This window comes from Miniopterus natalensis, chromosome 3, assembly GCF_054644295.1.
Source record: "Miniopterus natalensis isolate mMinNat1 chromosome 3, mMinNat1.hap1, whole genome shotgun sequence".
Classification (NCBI taxonomy): domain Eukaryota; kingdom Metazoa; phylum Chordata; class Mammalia; order Chiroptera; family Miniopteridae; genus Miniopterus; species Miniopterus natalensis.
The window spans coordinates 72,223,688-72,248,308 of record NC_142083.1 but is presented as its reverse complement, the minus strand read 5'-3'; the positions used below and the strand labels follow the sequence as shown (position 1 = coordinate 72,248,308).

The 24,621-nt window shown below is 36.1% G+C and overlaps 1 protein-coding gene across 1 annotated transcript in view; it reads left to right on the top strand.

Annotated features, from left to right (window-relative positions):
- The window catches only part of FBN2 (fibrillin 2), a 216,747-nt gene that overhangs the window by 50,979 nt on the left and 141,147 nt on the right, over positions 1-24,621 (top strand). Inside the window, exons 6-7 of the mRNA XM_087815536.1 lie at positions 6,957-7,154; positions 18,159-18,284. Coding sequence (XP_087671662.1) covers positions 6,957-7,154; positions 18,159-18,284 — 324 coding nt within the window. The remainder of the gene's footprint in view (positions 1-6,956; positions 7,155-18,158; positions 18,285-24,621) is intronic.

Genomic DNA, 24,621 nt, shown 5'->3' with positions numbered 1-24,621 from the left:
TTATGGTAAATACATCCGCACCCCCCAATCCCTGACATTATTATTTCAAGCTATTATCTTTGTCATATGACACTTTTGCTTCCATAATTCCTTCTCAAAAATTGTAAATTAATAACCTGTGTCTGTTGTTTCACTGTAATTTTAACTCTCCATACTACAAATGAGGAAACTAATGCTAGGCTATTTCATCATCTTTGTATTGAGCCTGCTCTTTCTCTCTGGAAATGAAAATGTTTTTTTGTTTTCTTTTAGTCTTAGGGTTCAGAGGTTCAGAGATTTCTCAAGGCTGTACTTTTGGGAGGGCGTGTCTTTTTTTCATTATTGTTATTTTAGGACACCATGAGCCATTTAACCAGAAGATGTAAAGCTACTTGTTATTTAAGCATATATAATTTTTTTCTATTATTTCTTCATTTTCTATTTTTCTCCATCTTATTTTGAAATTCGTATTATTTACATTCTGGCCTTTAGTCTCTGTCTTCTAAGCCTTATCTTTTACTTATAATGTTAATTTCTTAGAACTTTTGCTCTGTTGTAAGCTCTTTCTTCCACCTGATCTAGACAACTAATTTAGCTTAAAGTAGTGGCCATTCATTTTTCTGTTCTTCTGTTGCATCTGAATATTGAAAGACCTTAACCAAAGAAAGACTTTAGCCTTTTAATTTGTATGTGTCTATTTGTGAAGCAAATTCCCTCAGTATCTACACCAGTCAGGCTACATGGGTTTCTCCAGCAATTAGAAGCTTACAGGCTGTGTAAGGTATGATTGTTTTTATTTTACTGAGCTGGTACGGTAGCACTGTGACCTTTCTTCTGAGGTGTCTCAGGGGAATCTCTTTGCTCTTGAGCCTCTCCTAGGGCTCATGTAGGAGGAACAGTTGCTATAAGGCTCCAACCAGAGAGCTAGGAATGATTCACTTCACCACTGTAGACCACCACCCATGCTTGGACCATCAGTGCCAGCAGGATCTGTCCGCTGCACTTCATGAAGCAAGTCACAGAGGCAGGGCTCCCCCTTAGCATGTCAAATGGATTCATTGATAGATGCTACCTGTGTCCTAGAGGGGCGTATGATCTGTGGTCTTCTTTGCTCTTCAGCACTTCCCTAAAACTCCTAAATAATTAAAACCCCAGTAATGAATCACATGGCACTTGTTCTTTCCTCAGGAGAAATCCCAGCCCCTCTAGTTAGATATTATACTGGAAGTTGGATGTCAGGATAGAATTTTAGAGGGAGGGCTTTATATTTCCCATCAGATTTCCTGAGAAGGGTGTGATCTGTTGGCTTGATTGACTCAATAATATGTACATGACTGCTTCGGGCTCAGGAGGAGTTGATTTAGGCAGAAATTTCAAAAGAAAGTAGTACATTGAATCCATATTATTATAGAAAGGCTTTATCAACTAATATGCCTAATATTTTATTTACTGCCACCCCAATCCAGTCTTGTGATCTCATTGTATTTGGATCAAGGGAAAATAAAAGATCTGTTCAAGCACTGGTTTTCATGGATTCTGTTTCTGAGTTTATTGATAATGAAGAAATGTTTTGTGAGCACATGTCACTTTCTCCTGAAATTATTTAGGCCTACTTAACTACATTATAGGTTTTTCTTAGATATCATAAAATTTGGTACTTTGTAGATTTGACTTGTGCATGATCCATCTTTTGTGCTAATCATTTGTATATCTGGCCCCCTTAATTCATGACTAAATGTTTTTGTCTCTTTAATTTTCTCCTTCAAAATGATGATATCCTTCTGCTTAAATAATCTTACTAGTTTTTAATTCTCAGCATTGTTTGTTGCCCTTAAAGTAAGTTAATTGGTTTTGCCCTTGGGAGAGTGCACTTGAGGTTCATAGGCCATGAATTTTGGGACCACATCTTTGATGGCCTTCATCCTTATGAAACGTGACATCAAAGATAGCAATTTTGTTTGCATCGTTGGCCAGCACCTAATTAACTTTCCTGCCTCTTCATTCTTCAAGGGCCCTTTGATGTCTGCAGTAGCCTTGTGCTTTGAAAGACTAGAAAAGGGCGAGAGGGAGGGTCTTTCTTTACTGAGTCCACGTTCCACTGAAATATTAAGTAATGGTATTATTTTAGAAACAAACTGCAGTGCAACTGTGGTAATCAAAGTAATTACTCATCTATTTGCAGAAGCAAAAGTCTTTAATTTACCAAGGGTCTCAATTTACAGAGAGAGAATTTCTCCCTAAGATAGCGTTCAAGGTGGAGACTCATCTTTGGGAGAAACCAGAAGCAAGGCAAGACTGGGCTTGCAGATTTGAGTTAGGAAGTTATACTTGGGAATGGCAGGATGCACTTGTGGGGTTGTGACAATATTAATTAAAATGGTGAAGGCTTTGGTCTGTTAGGAGAAGGCAAAGCTGCCAAAAACGGACTGCAGATGATCCGTATTGGGCTTAATGAGCCCAGTGCGCGTGGTGTGGCTCTTTCAGTGAGGTGGATCTCCAGGTCCAACCTCAGCTTCACTCTTTCCTAACCCTTTGATTCTCTACATATGACTTAATCTCTGACTTTTAATTTTTCAATTTGTAGAAATGTCAAAAGTACTTTTAGCACTTCAGAATAAAAAGAGGTGGTTTATAGAAAGGGTCACGGTAAAGTGTCTGCCACAGATTTCAGTTTCTTCTCTTGATTGTCAAAAATAGGGACAATGAGTTGTCATAATTCAGGAACAGTAATGGGATGCCATTTTCCACCCATGGAGTGAACAAAATGAAGCTATTTGCCTCTCCTGTTGAGAGTGGTAAGTGGTGCCACCTGTTCAGAGAGCAGTTCAGAATATCAGTTTGAGTATTTTTCAAACTGGACACTTGACCCAGCAACCCAGTGCTAGGAATTTACCGCACAGTAAGCCAAAGTAGGAGGTCAATAAATACGTTCAAGAATGGCCCAGACGGCACTGTGTGCACTGGCAGTCCATTGTAAACAACCTAAGTGTCCAGCGCAAGGCAAGCAGTCAGTGTTGTTGGGGCTGTCTCCGTGCCTGCCCTCGATGGCGATTTCCTATATGAAAAGACTCAAAAGTTTATTTTGGTGGCAGAAATTCAGGTTTGCTTTATTTAAATATAATTTCAAGATCCTGGTTATTATTTGAGCTCTTAAAAAATATGTTTTTGAAATTGTGAACTACATATAACATAAAACTTACCAGCTTGACCATGTTTAAGTGTACACTTCAGTGGCATTTAGTACATTCACATTGTGGTGGTGCCGTCACCGTCATCCTTCCACAGCACCCTTTTCATCTTGCAGAACTAAAACTCTATACCCTTTGAACACTAACTCATTATTTCCCTTTCCCTCCAGCCCCTGGCAACCACCATCCTACTTTCTGTCTCTGTGAATTTGACTATTCTGGTAGAATCAGAATAGTTTTCCTTTTTTAACTGGCTTATTTCACTCTGATGTCCTCAAGGTTCATCTGTGCTGTAATGTGTCAGAATTTCCTTCCTTTTTAAGGCTGCATAACATTCCATTGGGGGGGGGTTTGGTTTTCTTTCTTGTGTTCATCCATCAGTGGACACTTGGGCTGCATCCACCGCTTGGCAGTTGTGAATACAAGTAATGCTGCTACGAACATGGGCATGCGAATATTTCTGCAGGTCGCTGCTTTCAGTTGTTTAGATATATTCCTTGAGCTTTTAAATTCAGTTTATAAATATTACTGCTATATTAATGAATCTAGCAGATTTTAGTAGTAACTTTAAGAGGCCTTTAAATGATACTTGATTTTGTTTTCATTCTTGTTAATGAAACACCTCCATAACTTTTGAACTGCTTTATATATTAGATACATCTAATATATTCAATTGTGCAACTTAAAAACCTTGGCAATTACTCAACTCTTAAACAGCTAAGTAAAAAACTAAATTTATCAATACTTAAACCCACGAATATTAATTTATAAAAACTTGAATTTCACTGAAATGTTCTAATTCTGTATATATGCATAGTCACATTTAACTTAAAAATCACAACTCTAAATAACTTAGTCATTTATCTTAAACTGTGGTCACAGGGCAATCTAATGGAATGGGCCAAACGCTGTTAAATCTTACAGGTACATAATATTCACACAGATTTCTTAAAGCAAAAATGTAATGGCTTTGATTCTCTTAAACATTTCTGTACTTAATTGTAAAATTTTGACATCAAGGAAGACAATTTCCATCTCAGTTATTTGAGTTTATTTAACCCTAAATATTTAGAGCCAGCATGAAGTCTGAATCTGCAGACATTCGGGGCAAATTTTATTGAAACTATAAAAACTATCATATTTCATATAATTTTGGGGTTGCCCTCTCTGCATGCTCCAATTATGTCTGTGATCAGAGATTTCAGCTGGCACACCGACTAGATTCTCAATTACAATCCCAATAGGATGCACCAAACCTTATTTATAATTGCTATGTGAAAAACTCCATCAGCCAAAAAAGACGGTCACATAGCCAGGACCATTCGACACATTCCAGTTGATTCCCCCTCAGGTCTGTAGCTCTCACACAGTGATCACTTGATTACAGGCTGCATTTCCTTGGTTCCTGAGAATGGAAATGTCTTCTTGCCTATGACAACATAGGTGTATATACGCACGAATCTACAAAAAAAGCACGTTTTATATTTTTATGTGAAAAATAGACTTTTCCTCAACTTCTTCAGAGCTTGATTTACTTTATTCTGAGTCTGATATTGATTTAAAATGGCAAAATAATGTGTTGTCTGGGAGACAATAGAGTAGTTTAAAAAATTTACAGCCTGGCAATTTGTGGTGTGGGAGGCATGCTTATTTACAAGGTTGACATATCTACATGTATACTACAGAGATTGTCTTTTTCAAAAACGTGATTTGTAGCCAGCACATCTGTTGTTCTTATGTAAGGGATTAAAACCAACTATTTTTGTTGAAGTTCAGCTGCAGAGTAACAGAATGCTAATAAGCACAGCTTGCTAAAAAAGTTACCTAATTTAGATTTTGTTTCTTTATGTTGAACTCTAAAGTGTTCTCCTCTCTATGGAAAAGCTTCATTGTTTATTTAAAAAAATAGAAGTTTTATGTGGCTTGAAGTTGTATTTTTGTCATTCTATAGCTTTTTTTTTAGATGATATCGGAAGTCTTTCTGGCTTAGCATTTTGAATGTTAAATTATAGCCAAGTCTGATTTCTTCCAGTAACACTATTTCATAAGAATCTTACCAGCAGCCGTGGCCGGGCGGCGCAGTGGTTGGAGCATTGCCCGGCGCCCTGAAAGGCTGTGGCTTCCCCTCTGCGTCGCGCATGCCTCGGGCGAGTTTGATCCCCGGTCAGGACACATGCGGGCGGCACCTTTGCATCGCTGTCTCTGTCTCTCTGTCTCTCTCTTCCTGCCCCCCCTTCTGCCCCTCCCTCTCTCTAAAAATCAGTAAATATTATCCTTGGTTGAGGATTGAAAAAATCTTATCAAGATTATGGATTCTTCTTCCTTTGAATGTGAGGTTTTCTCTTACAAAAATCTCAAGCTTATTCTTGCTTTCCCCTTCAGATGGAATTGCCATTTGCACTTGGGTTTATTAGGAAACCCTGACCATTATGTTACATTCCGGAGTTAATAAACTGCGTGCATACAATTTCTGTGAAAGGGAAAAACTTCCCCATATATTTCTGTTGTAATTTTATTATAAATGTGAAACACCTAATTGGTCAGTTTTCAGGAAGCTGACCTCTGATTCTGTGTTTCTCAAAACAGCGGCGACAACGCTCAAAAACTATTTAATGGTTCAGTTCTGCTTAAAAGAATATATACGGATCATCTAAAAGGTTCCTTGAAGTAATAAGTTATAGCAGGAGAGGGATAGAGTGGGAATGCCTAGCTTGCAAGTTGCCCATAGTCTAGATCAGTCCTTCATAAACCTTAAGGTGCGTATGGATCTCCTGAATATCTTGTTAAAATGCAGATTCTAGTTCAGTGTTTCTGGAGTGGGCCCTGAGTCTGCATTTCTCACCAGCTCCCAGGGGATACACTATGTCGATGGCCCATGGACCACACTTTGAGATGCAGGGATCTAAATAGACTGTCCTTAATATTCCTAGAAGAGTCTACCTACAAATCACATGTGACATACATTTGCTAACGTTTTTATCGTCATCATAACAGAGCTGAGCAATGATGGCACAGTCATCTTCTAGAGAATGGAGATCATATAATATTCACTTACTTGGAAAGAATCCATGACTATGAGCCTTCTTAGTAGTGTCTTTCTAGCTAGTTGAGCTACACATAGAACTAAACAGACTGACACAAAAACAAAAATCAAGTTATTGGATCTTCATAAACAGATTAGGCTGGCCAAATGTATTTGTGATTTGCATGGATGTATCTTTATTGGTTCTATTTTGATTTTTTGAACTCTTATCTACCTAGTAAGGAAAGAAAATCTTTGCTAGGCAAAGAGAAGTTATTCAAGCAGGTGCCATCTGGGTGCAGGTGGGGAATGTGAATGAGTCAGGAGTGCTGGAGTGGCTGGGCAGTGGTGTCATAGAGAGGGCACATGTCACTCTATCGCTGCCATGAGGCGTGGCTGCCTAGCATGACCAGAGCTTCCAACTTTCCAAGAAAAGCCAGAAATAAAGATTTCATGTGAAATTTCCCAATTTAAAAATGTTGGCTACTAATTTAAATTCTTTTAAAACATTATACGGGCCAAGAAAACACATCTGTGTCCCAGACACAGCCCTTGAGCCACCCACTTACAATGTCTAATGTAGACTGAAGTCTCATAACTGAAGTCTCATAACTGAAAAATTATGAATTTTCAAAATGAAACTTTCTGGCCTTTTGTCTTTAGACACTTTAGTCAGAAGAAATACCCTCTGCTTTATGTATTTGGAGGTACTGGTGTAAGAGTGGTGTGTGATCAGTAAACCTGTCTTTTCATCTTTCACACTGCAGATTACCGGACTGGCCCGTGTTTCACTCAGGTCAACAACCAGATGTGCCAAGGTCAGCTGACAGGCATTGTCTGCACCAAGACTCTGTGCTGTGCCACCATCGGGCGGGCCTGGGGCCACCCCTGTGAGATGTGTCCCGCCCAGCCTCAGCCCTGCAGGCGGGGCTTTATCCCCAACATCCGCACTGGAGCTTGCCAAGGTGAGTTAGCCGGCTGCCTGTGTGCAGAGTCGCCCGCGTGTCAGGTCTCCTTTCATGGCACTGGGAGGACATGCCACTAGGGGTGGTGACCTTTAACCCTGTACCATTTCCGAGAGGGGTTCATCAGCAAGCCTGACGAGAGATGGCTTATCTTTTGTCCACCTAATAAATAATAATTATTGTTCAACTCTTGACAATAAATGGAGAAATGAAAGGTAACATGAAAAACTGGGGGGGAAATTTTAAATACAGTTTAAAATATTTATACAATCAGAAGATAAATCACTCCATGTCTTCATCCACTTGGCATTACAAGCTCCCTCCCACGACTCCTCAAACTATGCACACGTAAATACCCAGGAAAACATTTTCTCCCTTTTTCCTGATCTCATTCAAGATATGAGAACCTAAGCCCAGGCAACAAGGAGAAGAGAGCTGCCCGATACTGTTATAAATAGTGTCTTCAATGACAAAGCGTGAATTTCTTCCATGATTACAGTTTTTTAAAGCTTATAACTTTGTTGTTTACAATCTTGTCTCCAGGCAATCTTCCCAACCACATTCTGATATATATTGTATATATCAGGGCTATTTATATATTGGGACCCTGAGGATACTGCAACAGTGAACTCCAAGCCAAGTAGCTGAAAATTGTGACATATTTACTAGATAATTAATTTTCAGCCACTATGATTCTTACCCTTTTTTGGGCTACATCTCTGTTATCATATGTACTAGACCCATTTTTAGAGCTTAGAAACAGAGCTCTGTAATAAACTCTCAGGCAGTACGATCACGGGAAAATGGAAAAGTACTTTTGTATTATTCAAAGAAATGGTATTACTCATATTTGAGACATGGGGAGTTAGATTTATAATTAAATCATATACAGAATTAGATCTGAAGTTTTTCAAATTGATGTTAGCCTCCTTTGCCAGAGGCAGAGAGGTTACCTACTCAGCCCATGTGAATGGCATATTACAGAAAGCCACTGCAGTGTCCGAAAACGCGAATGAGCATTGTAGATCGAGGAGCTTGTACATAGCCCCAATTCGATACAACTCACAGTCTGATTATATATAGTTCCTGGTAAAGCAACAATTTTTATATAGAAGATAAGCAATACTATAAACTATATAGTGTTCACTGCACTACATAGGCTTCCTAGATTAGTATGTTGAGTACCATATAATTTATCTAGATTACTGTTAAAGATGAAGTACTATATAGATTTACTCGGTTACTACTGACTAGATTTAGTAGAGTAACACCTTTTGTTTATCCTACAGCGTTGTTTACTGTCTCATATACTTAATTACTGCCCTTTTTTTTTCCTCTGCCTGCTAGAATGTAAGGTTCATTAGGGCAGAGATCGGCTTTATTCACGAATATCTCTGTTTTATTCATTAATAACAGTGCCTAACATGCAGTTGAAGCTCAGTAAATATCTTTTGAGTTAATAAATGGGACTAAAATGAAAATACTTCCAAAAACCACTTTTCATAGAAATAGTCCGGCTTGAGAAAAGCCCTTAACTCCAACCAGAACATCCCAGATTATTAACTCTCCTCATCTTCTGTATTTGCACTCATGCTTGTCTACCCTGGTATTTTGTCAGAGCTTTGAACATGGTTATTAGAAATGTATGACCTGATCTCGAACTTTCTGAGTGTCCTTCAGGATTTGGTAATGTCTGAAGGCTTATTTATTTGATTATATTTATGCAGCAGAGATAAGTTTTGGGCTCCATTTGCCTAAAACATTCGAATGGATTAATAGAGCAACAGGAGCAAAATGAAATTTGCCACATGGTTAAGCTGTCTGGAAAAGCCAGTTTAAAAAGCTCTGCTTTATTTCAAAATCATGGCATAGTCAGAAAGTTCTCAATTAAATACCAACCCTCAGTTCAGGCTATTTTAAGAGCACATCTTACTGTGATTTTATTTTTCCCTTTAAATTCCTAGACTGTTTCCCAAATACTGCTGCCAAATTAACTTGGAAGATATAGGGCATGAAAAAAATAACATAATAAAACATGATATGTACATGTCATAACTTTTCTTTATAATAGTGATCTTTAATAGGATAATTGAATATTTTATAGAGTTAATAAATTTCAGCTGTGTAGATGATAACTGTTGTAAATAGCTTAATATTGGTTCTAAAACATGGTTCATATTAACGAAGGGAGGACATTCTGAAGTTCTGAACATAATGTTATCTCATAGGTGACGCAAGTAGAAAACTACCTTGGCTATGGCTTAAGAGGGACTGAAACATGCTCATGTAATAAACAGGATAACTGAGAAATGAAGACGACAGAAAATTAAAATGACATTTTTCAAAAATTAAGCTACAAGGGAAGTATTCAATATAACTGTTGCCATAATAACTTCCTGGCTTTAAATAAGCAGTGCGGAAAGGTGGACATCCCTAGGGTGCTGTGAGTTCAGGCATCACGATTCTTCACTCCTTCCATATTGAGAGCCTTTTCAGTTCTAGCTCTTGTACCTACGTCTGATTTGCATTTAATCTTGTACTTTCTTCCATTTTATCACACAGTAAAAGGACCATAGATCTTAAAAGTTAAGGTCTCATAAAATGAAAGTTTTAAAATTTGGTGTTAGGCCCTTTTTCAAGAATATTTACAAATTTTAAACTGCCAGGTGCATATGTTGCATTATTTTCTTGTGAATAGTTTCTTCTCTTTTAACCTTTACAGTCCAGTGAATCTACTCTAATTAGAAAGTATTTTATTTTAGATCAGCACTTGACTTTGGTTCTTTTGGATTTTCAAATGAACAACCTGCATTTACATTTCAAAAAATATATTAACATAAAATTTGCATAATTGTTAATTTATGTTATTTGAGCTTTAGGAATTAGGCTTCTAAACAAAAATGGCAGAAGACATTTGCTCATTAAATTCCATCTTTTGCTTTACTGTGGACAGTAGTAATAGACCGATGCTGAGCCTCTGCTCCATCCTAGACAACATGAGAGGCATGGAATTTAGACATAGACCAAGAGTCAGGCCCTAGCTAGGACCCAGGACAAGCACTTGAATAAAGACATGGCAGCCCACACCCTAAATCACTCCCTGCAAAACAAATGCTGCTGTGTACTCTTTTCCAGTGGTATTACTGTACAGAAATACTTAATTCCTTTACTTGGACTGCACGTGAATAATGTAGAGAAGGTTAATCTCATCTGAAACTGGGTGGACATGGCTGGTACCTCAGTTGTAGACTGAGAGGAAGATGCCCACACTAGAAAGTTATTTCTAGACCTTCAAAATAGCACTAAATAAAAAGGAGATTTGTTTCATTTGATGAGTATAAACTATTAAAGACAAATTTTTCTTGGCTGTCTACATTGACTAAGTTAACCAGATCATTACAGAGTTCAACTTCAGTTCATACTGTGTGCATACAAGCCATTCCAATACAATCCAGAAGTGTTACTTAAAAATATGCTTGATTATAGAAACTCTTATTTAAAATAGCAGAACATTTCCCTTTCTTCTAACTTGACAAATCTAACAAGAAATGAGGAATAGAAAACAAGGCATTCTGACAGAAAGCTCTACAACCCCTAATGAAAAGCAGTGATGAACACACGCCCTTGGGGAGTCGCTGGGACAGGAGAACCTCCTGAGCACTGGCCGTGAGCACCAGCGCCCTGACTCGCTGCTCAGGGGCTGTGGACGGTCCCCTGCAGAGGACGAGCGCGTCCCTGTAAGAGGGAGATGTCGTGCGGACTCTCAGAGTGAAGAAGGGGTGCAGGAGAAACGAGGCAAATCGTGTCTAGTACCCGCTACCCGCCTTCCCGCCCAGTGGGCCCTGGAGGTGAAGGAGAGGGGGGCAGAGGGCCTAAGAAGCCCTAGCGAGCAGCCTGGAGGGTCAGCCCCTGAAAGGCCTAAGGTGGGAGCCACACCACCACCCGAGAGTTGAAGGTGAACCTGAAAATGAACCGGGGGGGGGGGGGGGGGGAGGTACGAGTTTGGTGTGAAACTGTCTCAAGCAGTATTTCCTCTGGAAGTTTTCAAAGCAACCCATTTCCTCTTGGCTATCCTTCCCCTTTCTTGCTTCAGCCGGAAATGGCACCATTTAAAGAGTAATAAAGAGAAAAGGCCTACAGAAAAAAACTGGAAAAAAGAGGGACGAACATAAAGGAAAGGCAGATGAATTTGCTTCAAAGAATCCCCCCAAAAATACCCAGTTCACATACTTCTCTCTCATCTCATGGAAATGAAAAACAATACGGTCCTTTTCAAAAGTACCCAAAGGAGAGTTATAGGAGTTCAGTAAAGACCGTCAGAGAGAAAAATGAATTGATAATGCTCAAGAAAGAAATTGAAGAAGGATTTGAATCTTTACCTAGTGGAAGTCGAGCCATGCATGTATACAGATATAAATACAGACGGCCAGGAAACTGAAAAGTGTCCGTGACCGTGGTTAAGCTTAAGGAAATCAATAATCAGTGGCGGAGAATGATTGTAAAGAAGCTGATCCATAATGAAGTCACACTAGAGAAAGCTGATGAAAGGAACTGAAAAAAAGGCTTAAAGATAAAATAGAAACATTTTCTAAACTAGATAAAGGCTTCAATCTGTAGATTGGAAGGTGCAAAACTTTAATAAAAAGGAAAGGTAAAGAGAATCCTGTGGGCGTAAGAAAGCATAAGCAAGTTTATTTTTGTAAAGGGAATATCCCAACTTTTCTCAGACTTGTGTAGAGCAACTCATAGACCAGAAAAACAGTGTGGCAGTTTCTACACACTTCTGAGGTAATAATCTCTACTTGATTTGACTTATATTTAAATAAAATTAGTTTCTCTGTAGAGTATTCATGATAGGGGCCAGAGTGGAAGCGAAGAAAGGTCCCTGCAATAGTAGAGGCAGTAAATGGTGGAGCTTGAGACCAGAATAGAGGCAGGGGGGAGATCTGAGGTGTATTTGGGCAAGCACTTGTTGCTGATGGGATGACGTGAGACACGAGTGACAGGAGAAGTGGAGTTTATCTCCTAGGTCCCTGACTTAGACAACGGATAAATGATGATGACATGTGTTGAGATAAGGAACACTGAGAGAGAGTCATGCTCTGTTCTTTCTATGACAAGTACAGGGTCCTACAGGTAGTAAGTTACCGATATTTGCTTGTTGGGATGATGATTTTTCATTTGAATTCTGCGGATACATAAATAGGTATCCTGGCTAAATCAAACCATATTGAGTGGTTGCCAAGATACCCTGTATTTCTCGGATTTCAGGATGAGAGAGACCTATTCTTCAGTTGCTGTTTTTAAAGACTGACATTCCTTTTTATAGAAAAACAAGCACCATGTGGGAATATACATGGAGACTAGAAATAAGAACTTACATTTTAAAAGTGGAACCAATATGGCAAACATTCATTTTTATAGAAATACAAGTACTATGTATGACTATCTATGGAGTGTAAATATAAGAACTTACATTTTAAGAGTGGATCTAATTTGGTGTCAGGCAAAGTTTAAAAACATGCACTGTTAAGTCAAATAATAGGAATTGGTCCTTGGTTCCCATAGATATAAATTAAATGAACCATTTTTATATGCCTTTGCCACTGCACAAATTGTTCCATATTTTAATGTGAACTAAAAATAATATACCATCTAATACTAATTTATGTAATAAAATCAGTTTGATCTTTTACAGCAAGTTTATTTGGAGAAGTTGGAGAAGAAGCGAGTTCATGAACTAGAATTACTGTTGCTTTGTTACATTATTTGTAACCTTATAGACATAGACTGAAGTGATTATATAAGGTTTAAACTCCCAAAGACTTAATTTTGTTCCATAAAATTCTTACATGTGATTTGAAGTAATTCAACATGTAAAGGAATAATAACGTTGTGCCTGAATTGAAGGGCTAAACGGAAACACATCTGTATAGTAATCTGGGCAGTGGAAAACTAATCAGACGTTAGTAGTTACTTAGGGTAGCATTTTGAAGATGTAGAAACTCTCACATAGTTGGAAGGTCTGAGGCTTGCTCTTTTTAGTTTTATAGAGAGCACTTGTGTGTGCTTCTACGTTCAGGTTGATTATTTCTATAAGATTTCTTTAAAATTTCCTTTTTTAACGATTAACTTGATCTACCTAAAAGAAATTAATTCTGTATAGCTGTGTCGTCTAGGATACTTCAAAAATAAAGGTTTTATTTTCCCTTCAAGGAAAGTACTTTTTAGGCAATTGCAACATAAACCCTGTAAAGTCATTTTGCTTTTTTCTTTGAAAAGTTACTGAATCTACTAAATATGTAGTCAGAAGATTTTATGAATAGTATTAAGGGATTTATAGGTTTGGCCTCATTTTTCAGCTTATACCATGATATTCTTTCTCTGATTTATCTGCCAGGAAAAGAGGTTTCTAGGGATGTTTTATACCACATTGTAATGAGAGTGGAAATGTAGTACATTTTAAACATAATGTGGTTTGAATGTTCTGAATTAAACTGTTTGGTATATAAACTTCTTGTCATATATTTCATTGTAGTTGCTTTTTGTTTGAGTCAGATATCCTTTAATAAGACTGTTTTTGTGGACTGAGAGAGCACATAAAGTAAAAATAACTATGTAAAGGTGCCAAGATCAGGTTATGGTTGATGGTTTAGATCTGTACAAAGTTTTGTTACTTTTTTTGGCCTTTTGATACAGGTTTCAGTTAAGACCCTTTTTACACATTAGTATAGTAGTGTATCACAGTAACCGCATTCAATCAATATGATTGGAAAACTGTATAAGAGCCTTCTTTCTGACTCATGTATTGAGGGGCATTTCCTATGAGCAGGTCGTACTAAGCAAGGCAAGGCGCCTGATAAGAGTTCCACCCGGAATGCTTAGGCTTTCACCTACTCAGAGTTACCCTGTAGGGGGTAGAGGGGGGAGATAAATGGTGATGGAAGGAGACTTGACTTGGGGTGGGGAACACACAATACAATATACAGATGATGTATTACAGAATTGTACACCTGAAACCTATATAATTTTATTAACCAATGTCACCCCAATAAATTCAATTAAGAAATGCATCTACTGTAATTTCAGTATAAAAATATTTTGGATTGTTGTAATCAGTTTTATAGAGATAACTAAAGTGAGAAAGAAATAATGATACTAGTCCCTTTTGTAGGCTTGAATTCTCTTTTACATGCCAACATACACCAAACTTGTGGGCTTATCACAAAATAATAGGGTAAATTAGTATTTACTGACATAGAGATGTACCCACAAAATATTTTTTTAATGAGAAAAAGCAAGATGCAGAACAACACACAAAGTATGATCTTATTTGTGTTAAACAGACCACCACTCTGAACGTGTAAGAGTGAAAGAACAGATAGCTAACTTATTTCAATGGTTATCTCTTTAATTTTCTATTTTTTGTATCATTAACATTTATCACAATGAGCATGTTATTTTGTAATTGAAGATATAATATTAATAAATGTGTTATGCTAGCTTATTAGCTTAAATGTAAATTTGCATATTTATATATTATTTTTATTTTATATACGGTGTTTATCATGACAATACACTGAATTAGAGATTATTATCTTTTACATAGAGAGAAAATAAGGCCCATTTACATAAATATAAAATGACAGGTTCAAGAACTCTGAATCAAAGGATTTTTCCCAGTCCTGGATAGTATGTCAGCTTGTAGTTTTTTTGTACACGCTCTTTATCAAGCTGAGGAAGTTTTCTTTTATTCCAGGTTTACTGAGATTTTTAAAATGAGTGAGTGTTGAGTTCTGTCACTTGCTTTTTTTTCACATCTACCAGATAATCATATGTTTTCTCTTCTTTAATCTGTTAATATAATGAATTAAATTGATTGATGTTTGAATGTTCAAACAACTTTAAATTCCTGGGATAACCCCACTTGGTCATGATGTTTTAGCTTTTTCATATATTGCTAAAGTCGACTTGCTAAGAATTTTGGTGTGCCTGTTCCAAAAATATATTATTCTATTGTTTTCTTTCTCATAATATATTTGTCTGGCTTTGGTGTTGTTAGGGTGACGTGAGCGCCATAAAATGAGCGAGGCAGTGTCCCCTCTTTTCTGTAAGAATTTGTATACAGCTGCTATTGTTTCTTCTAAAGTGTTTGAAAGAGTTCAACGGTAAAGCCACCTAGCCTGAAATTTTCTTTATGGAAAGATTTTAAAATATGAACTAAATTGCTTTAATAGATGCAGATCTACACATATTATTAATATGTTTGTTCTTGAGTGAGCCTTAGTATTCTCTTCTAGGGAATTTGTATATTTTGTCTTGATTGGCGCATATGGTGGCATATAGTTAGTTGTTAATACTATTTCCTTTGATCCTTTTAATCTCTACAGAATTTGTAGTGATGCATCTGCTCTTATTCCTGATATTAATTACTCATTTCTTCTCTGTCTTCTTTTTCTTGATCAGCCTTGACAGAGATCTATCAGTTTTGCTTATTTACAGAGAGCCAGGTTTTGTAGTTATTCATTACTTTTGTTGTTTTACAGCTGTTCTCTTATCATTTTTTTTTTTACTTCTGTTTACTTTAGGTCTAATTTCTTTTTTAAATTGCTTAATATAAAAACTTAAATCACCAGTTTTAGATCTTTCTCTTTTTAAAAAAATTAGCATTTTAATGCTGTATATTTATTTCCACATATCACTTTACCTGCATCACACTAGTTTTGATATCTTGTGCTTTCATTTTCATTTAATTCAAAATACGTTCTAATTTTTCATGGGATTTCTTCTTTGACCCATGCGTCATTTCAAAATATATTGTTTAAATTCCAAATATTTGGGGATTTCCCAGATGTTTTCTATTATTAATTTCTAGTTTAACTCTGTTGTGTTTAGAGAACATAGTATGGATGATTTTAATTCTTTTATATTAAATGATTCTTTTTACATGGCCTCAGAATACAGTTCTGTCTTGGTAAGTTTTCCATGTGTTCTTAAAAATAATGCATTTTCTGCCAAAGTTGAGTGGAGTGTTCTATAACTGTAAATTTGGACACTTTGATTGAAAGTATAGTTCAGATCTTATATATCCTTGCTGAGTTTTAGTCTACTTATTCTATTTGTTACTAAGAGAGGGATGTGGAAATTTCCAACTGTAATTGTGGATTTGTTTATTTTTCTTTTCAGTTCTATCACTTTTTGTTCTGGGTAAACAGTTTATAATCTGTGCATACACATTTCACATTATTATGTCCTCTCAATGAATTGAGCCCTTTGTCATTATGAAATATCCATCTTTATCTATGGTAATATTTCTTGTTCTGATGAACACTTTGTATAATATTAACATAGCCACTCCAGCTTTATTTTGATTAATGAACATGGTATATCTTTGTCATCCTTCTACTTTTTAAGCTACCTCTGTTACAGTGGGTTACCTATAGGCAATATAAAATTGTGTCTTGCCTTTTTAAATTAAATTTGACAATCTCAGCCTTTTTAGTTGGATTATTTATACCATTTACATTTCATGTAATTATCAACATTATTGGATTTAAATCTATATCTTACTATTTCTTGTCTGTTTGCCCCACCTATTCTTTATTCCTCTTTTTCACTTTACCTGGTTCTATTAGATAGATTATATTTTAACATTCCATTTAATCTCCACAATTGGATTACTTGCTCTACTTCTTTGTTTATATTTTAATGTGTTTGTCTTTTCATATTTAACTTACTTCAGACTATTTTCAAATAATATTATGCCACTTTATAATGTAATAAATGATGTATTCTTCCCTTTTCCCCTTCAATCCTCCATGCTATGTAGTTGTACTTTCTACTTCTCTGTATTTTATATCCTCTAGAATACACTGTTGTTATTGTTGTTGTTATTTTCAACAACCAGTTATCTTTAAGTTTATTTAAAACTGAGAAATATGTTTTTTGTATTTGTCAACATATTTAGTTTCCAGTGGTTTTCATTTTTTGTGTAGACCATAATTTGCATCTCATTTTTGTTTTTCCTGAAGAATTTCCTTTAATATTTTTTGTAGATGCTCAGCTTTCAATGTCTGAAAATCTTTATTACAGTTTCTTGAATTTAATTTTGTCAACATTAAGGATATCTTTTCCTAAATGGATGAAATTAATAGACGGCTTAAAGGATCAGGAAGATAACTGCCATGTCTAAAACAGAAAAGGCTTTAAATTTACAAAAAGAGTACAACCACGTCAATATAGCAATGTTTAAGGGATAGACAACTTTCAGATGAGGAAATCTAAAAGCTTAACAAGCACAGAAATTAGTATTTATAGATATGAAAACTAAAATTGATAATGTCCCTTTACAATTATTAGGCCAAAGAAAATTAGGCTATTGGATAGTTATATCATGTGTTGGCAGGGAAGAGAAAGACACAAGAGTCCTCATGAACAATAGAGGTGTATGGACTACTCATAGGTGTGTAGATTGATGGTGGTATGAAGACTGCTGTGGGCTTTCTGACCATTGGGCATTATTTATTCATATTGGGCGTATATATACCCTGTAATCTAGTAATTCTGTTCTGGGTCTATAGCAAAAAGGATAGTCTCTTTGAATCTTCAAAGTCCTTGTTCACTCAGCTCCATAAAGAGACATAGTAGAGGCATTCATTGTATTGTTTACTGAGGTGGTGAAGTGTTGGAGGTATACTGAGTGTCCATCACCAGGAGATTGAACACACTGGGAAGCATTCTGCAGCAAGAGATTTTTTTGTCCATGTAACAACATAGATGGATTTTAAATAATAAATTTCAAGACAAAAAATCAGGGAACAAGGTGAAATTTGTAACATACACGATCACTTACATAAATTAAAAAATATGCACACAAAGGTGTCTGACTCACTTCACACCATTCTCTTGAGAAAAAGTGGAATTTTTTCTATACATTAAAGAAATATATATATATTTTTTCCTCAAATCAGTGCTATCTATGTTTAAAATGCTATTTTCTTGCAGATGTTGATGAATGTCAAGCTATTCCTGGGATATGTCAGGGAGGAAACTGCATCAATACAGTGGGCTCTTTTGAATGCAAATGCCCTGCTGGCCACAAGCAGAGTGAAACTACTCAGAAATGTGAAGGTGAGTGTCTCTACATATCTAATTGATGACTCTGAATCCAAAAAACATATCTTCATTTTTAATTTTGAACAATTTAATCATAATTGTAGTTCTTTAATTTGATATTGTTTGTATGTTTAATGGGTTTGATTTGAGAAGAACCAGTGAGCATTTTGCGTCTGGTTTAGTATCTCAGTTTTTATTTTGCAACGAGAATGGGACTGATCCAGCCATTTGTAATTTTTCCTTAATAAATTGGTAGTTTGCCATTTCACTTACAAAATTATATAAAAGATTAGAATTGGGTAAAGAGAAGTCCAAGTGAAATATAGTGTCATGTGTAAAATGATTCATTAGAAATTGGAACTCTGTTATATATTATAAAATAATTATTTTAATTTTTATATTGAATATTATTGCTTTGCTGGCCACCAAACAGAAAAGCAAGCATAAATGACTCGGAGGATTTGGAAATTATCACATCTGGTGTTCCGTGAAAGAATAACTTACTCAAAAATATTTTTAAAATAATAATTTTCTGGAATATGACTTTTGGATAATAATATTGAAATGTAAATTCCATCAGCATTCCTCAAATAAAATAGATTAACTCGTTATATTTATTATCCAAAGCTTCATTATTATAAAATTCAAGAAGCTTTTAAGTGTGTTTAGGTTTAATGAACATGGATATTTAGGATAATTGTTACACTTCTAGTAATATTGAAGTATAATGCTTATCTTTTCAGTTATTATATCACCTAAATCAATTTATTTCAACCAAGGTAGTTTTCTGAAGATAATACAGTATATCTATTCTCATTTTTGTGTGTGATGTAAGCATTCTCATCTCCTCAAAGTTTAAAAAAATTTATTCTAGAAATTTGGTTCTGCCAATCTAGCTTAATGGAGGTGGAAAAATGTATATGGGAAATTCAGTAAATTTGAATGTATTCCATATGCCTACTATGATCGTAATTGGAAGCATTTTCTGAGTTCTGTGGACTAAAAGTACCAAACATATAATTGCTTCCTGTGACAAAAATGATCACAAGTTCATTTAGACCCACTTACCTCCAATAACTAAAATAATCTTCTGAGGTATATAATTCTTTTGTTCCTTTCCTTTTCAAAAGGCAGTATTTCTGTTTATTTTTGTTGCTTGAGTATAAAATGTCGTGTTCCTCTCTGTAGAAGAAAAAAATGAGAAAAGGTAAAATTTAGAGTTTAATTATAGAGGACAAACAGGAGTATGAACTATTTTATTAGACAGGAGATTCAGTGGGTGCACATGTTATGTGAGCCCATGGGACATGCATCATCCTATATTTCCTATTTGCCTCAATTCATTTATAGTCAGCACCAAAATCTCCATAATTTTATTTATGTTATTAAACTTAATTTCATGCTCACCCAAAAGAGAAGGTAATAAAATGTGGTTAATTATTTTAAAGACCAAATAAATTCTTTCTGTAGCTGATAGCAAGAATATTCAAGTAGTTTATGCTACTTAAATACAGTATTGATAATCAAAGTCTGCCTATCACAGAAAGGTTAAAAAAAAAATACTTGGAAATTGGGAAAATTACCTGAGTTAGCACAGGAATTGGACCAGGGTTAGGGATCTGCCCAAAGTCTGGGTGGTATTGCTGCTGTGTCTTTGCTATTTTCTCTATTTTATACTCTCCTGACATTTTTGGAATTGATTCTGTCACTCAACCTTTTGTTACCCTCCTCACTTTGTATTTCTGAAATAATATCCACACTAAATTCAAGGATGGTAGATTTAGGAACAGAAACAGTGTTTGATGATAGGTGAGAAGGCCCAGCCACTGACTGATTTAAATGCTTGTGGCATTTCCATTAATCATCAAACAATGTATATTTCTTCTTAGTTGAAAATAGAATGAGTCTTTTCTACATCACATTTCATCAAAACAACATGTAGAGCCAAGACAGAGTTTGGAGAAAGACAGTGCAACTCTTTATTCGCACTTGTCTATGTTCTTTAGGAAAGGGGCTATTCATGTAATGTAGGCCCCACCCCGAGCCCTGAATCCAGTCATCTCTTTCCTTACCTCCTGCCCAGGCAGCCAAATCTATTTAACCACTGCCCAGAAAGAATTATGTGATTTAATATTTGGGAATGGTGGGAAATAGCAGAATTGGAAGAAGTGGTAGTTAGAATTTGAAAACTGAAGGTTTTATGAAGACTTTACTTTGTGTATAAGTCATATTTATTTGGATATGTCTTAAAAGTGACAATAGTATCAATTTTCTTTGGGTAATATTGTTCTTCTATATAAAAGATAAAGTGGCACTTCCTTATGTAAAATTATGTAATATAATTGGTAGTATAATGTACCTGGAAAGACTATAAACTATTGCTTCACTCAGTGACAGGCTTTAAATTATAGTCAGTTTATGTATAGTTTATATAGTGTCAGTGTAAAAGTGTTGACATAAATTTAGTGTTTGCTCCAAATACAAATACAACCATAACAGTAACTTTGACTAACTGTGAAAGGTAAGATATTTTAGTTTTCTATGTGGATTACAATGTGAATATAAAATACAGTAGTTTTGGAAAGTTTATTTTAAAATGATGTTCTTCCTATTTCTGTTATAGCATATATCATATTTCTGTTTATATGGCAATGAAATTTCTCTAAGAAAATTTTTCTGTCTTTAATTTACTAAGTGTGTTCAGAAGTAGGGAAGGTCACTCCAGTGTTTTGGATCTGAGTGATTGGGAAAATGGTTGTAGAATTAATAATAAACTGTAGAGTTAGCTTATTAACTTTTAAAAATGGTGTTATTGATATTTTTTGTATTTGTTTATTTACCATCTCACTCCAACACTTGCATACGATCCGTAAGGACAAAAACTTATTTATTACTGTATCCCAGAGCGTGGAATTCTTCATGATATTTTGTAGGCACCAAAACATATGTGTTGATTAATTGGGAGTAATGTGTATAATAAGTTAATTTCTTTGACTTGGGTTAAATGTCCAAAAAGAAGGTGAAATTTGTGGCCAGAGTTAAAATTATATTTGGAAGGAGGCCAATGATCTTCATCATGGGAATTTTTCCTTCATCTGACTTTTTCATTTTCGTCAGAATTTTATTTTGCTCTGGAGGCCATTCAAAGACCAAGAGCATAAACATTAAATGTGATTTGGCATTTTTAGATCTTTGTGTCATTCACCTGCAGGTAATGCTTCTGAGGTGAGGCATCTTTGCTCTCTATTTAAAAGGAAAAACAGTCTTCTGCTTGTTTATTGGGGTGTCTTCTTAACTAAAATGTTATCCTAAAAGGCTTGTTCTGCTGAAAATTTAAATTTGAACATATATACTTTATACTAAAATGAAAAAATAAAAATGGTGGGACGACATTCATCTCCCAATTCAGTGTCTGAAGCCTATGACTCAATATCTGTCATTGAGGCTTGTTTTGTTTTATATCATTGGTTGGGTGGATTCTCATATGGGATTCTTTTCATTCGTGTTCAGATATAGGCCACTGTCCAAGCTGTCACTCTGGGCTCAAAAGAATCTCTCTCTCCCTCCCCCCCTCCCTCTCCCTCCTCTCTCCCCACCCCCGCGAGTGCCTGTGGCCACACTCATGCCTGGAGGGAAATCAGTTATTTTCCTTCTTACTCGGTTAGAGTCCCAGGTTTAATAAAACCTCTTATGCCTACTGAAGTCATGTCGTATTTCTCCTGGGCCAGATTGCCTACAAAATCTTTTCCTATGTCTGTCACACAATCTGCAAAATGATCCTTTGGTGGAATAAACTATTTCTTCACATCCAAAGAGAAGGTTGTTTCAGTTACTTGCTCTGTTCAAAGATTCATTCATCTAAATATTTAATTTAAATGAAGAAGGCAAGCAGACCCCACTAATATACTATGAATTGGTGTATCAGAAGACTTTCCAGAATTTTTCTTTTTTATAGTAAAACGTTATTTTGAATTTTAGTCCACTCGGATAAAGCACAGGTAGGTGCCAGATGTCCTTGCATGACCCCCCCTTCCAGACTATACCTTCTTTAACATTCCTGGAGCTAGTTATTCTTTCCTGGCTTAAGTGGAAGGCAGGAAAATAGCATCACTGTATTGGAAAGTTTCTCTTCAATGCCTCTTTATAGGACAAGGAGTTGTTTGCAATTTATTCTGAAGAGTCTTCAGCTTTGTTCCATTACCACAGCATTTAGTTGTTTGAGATCTGTGACAACAAATAAATTTATTTATGCTCATGAAACTCATAAAACTTGTTGGCACAGTATCTATAGCTGCTGTTCCAACTCTGCCTTGATAAACCATGAAAAATAAACTTCTGTTCTAAACTGAAAAGTACTTGCTTGTACTCATATTACCAAAAGTGTATTAACTTTATTTAATTTATTTTTTTAACTTTGAAATGAATGATAAATAAATTCATTGACTACTTCCTCAAAGGAAAACTATATATTAAAATTGAGATTTAAGTAAGGGGATTGTAAATATTGGAAAGAGATAAAACTTTTTAGGTCATCAATTTAAAAACCACAAAACTATCATCTTTTAAGTTCTTTTAAAAAGAAATTTACAACACTGTAGTTAAAACATAAATTTCCTCTTTCTTAAATAAGAAAGCCACACTGCTAAAAACCCAAACCTACTTTCTGCTCCCATAACAAATAAGCTATTCCTCGATCATGGCACTTTTTACATTGCATTTTAATTATTTTTCTTGTCTGATTCTGCCAGCAGATTACATGTACCAAAATAACATCTTCATAAAATTTAATATGTATTTGTGGAGCATTTAATATATTCTAGACAATAGTTAAATCACTTTACATGATTTTCTTATTTAATCATCACACAGTGCTATGAGGTTGGTTACTCTCATTAACCCAGTTTACAGAAGAAGAAACTGAGGCACAGAGAGATGAAGTAACTTTCTCGACTTTGTATCGGTAGGAAACCACAGAGTCAGGATTCCAACCTGCTAGATTCACTCCAGAGCTTCCTCTCTTAGTGAGTGTTGAGCAGACAAGGGTGGGTAACCTAGCAGCACACACCGCAGCCCACAGAGTGCATTTCTTGGGGGAAATTCATGAAGACAGCAGCAACAACATGAGCACAATCCTCTCTTTGCTTATTGTGTTATGTGGTGTGCCCAGCGATCCAGCAAGGCCAGAATTACACCCAGTTTAGTGATTCTGGCACTGGCGGTGGAGTTTGCATGACTGGAAAAAGCACTGCCTCTCTCCTCTGATGTGATAAAGGCTGAAAAAATATGGAGCCTTGACCTCCAGTCTGTTTCTTCACCCCACCCTTCATGAGTGGGGGAACCTTTCCTTTGTGGCATCAGGGGTCAGGGGTCCAAGCCTTGTGGTTGTGGGTGCATAACCTGACAGGTCACTAACTCCAGCCCATATCCACCACCTCAGCCGTCTACCCACATTGGCCAGTTGAAGCACTCAGATGTGGCCGGTCTCCAAGGAGCCTTTTGGGAGGGTAGCCCACAAGGACTAATTCTTGAAAACATAACCTTTCTCTCTGACATATGTTCTATTACCTCTCATGGCTGATGTATTAGATATTTAGTCAATGGATTTTTTGCTGTATTTTCTATTCATTAAAGTGAAAATTTATTCTGTACCACTGTGCTAAAATAATTCACTTACTATGACTTTAGCATTGAAATTGCGGGTCTAGGTCTAGGAGAACAAGAGTAGGGAAAGTGGAACTGACCTAATTCTATCTTTATTCACAGAAAGGAGTCAATAGCAAAGGTCTGCAGAAATAGTTTTAGAATAGCCAAGTATAGTCTACTATTTCTAGGAGAAGATAAGAAAGGAAGAAAAATTTAAAAGAAGAGTAGAGATTTATCTCTTCTAGATACTAAAACATGTTAGAAGGCTAAAATATTTAAGTTACTATGGTACTAGCATATAAACAAACAGCCCAATGGAACACAATAGAAATTCCAGTACAAGAACTCAAATATATAACATATAAGTCAATGGGGGGGAACCCTAGCTGGCTTAGCTGAGTGGTTAGTGTCAGCGTGCAGACTGAAGGGTGCCGGGTTTGAATCCGGCCAAGGGCATGTACGTTGGTCCCAGCCTCGATCCCTGGACCCAGTCAGGGTGCTTGAGGGAGGCAACCAGTCAGTGTGTCTCTCTCACATCGATGTCTGTCTCGCTGTCTTTCTCTCCCTCTCTCTCTCTCCTCCCTCCCCCCTTCCACTCTCTCTGAAAAGCAATGGGAAAAAAATATCCTCTGGTAAGGATTAAAAAACCAAAACCAATAAATCAATGGGGAAAATGATAGAGTGATATTGAGATGACTGGGTATCATTT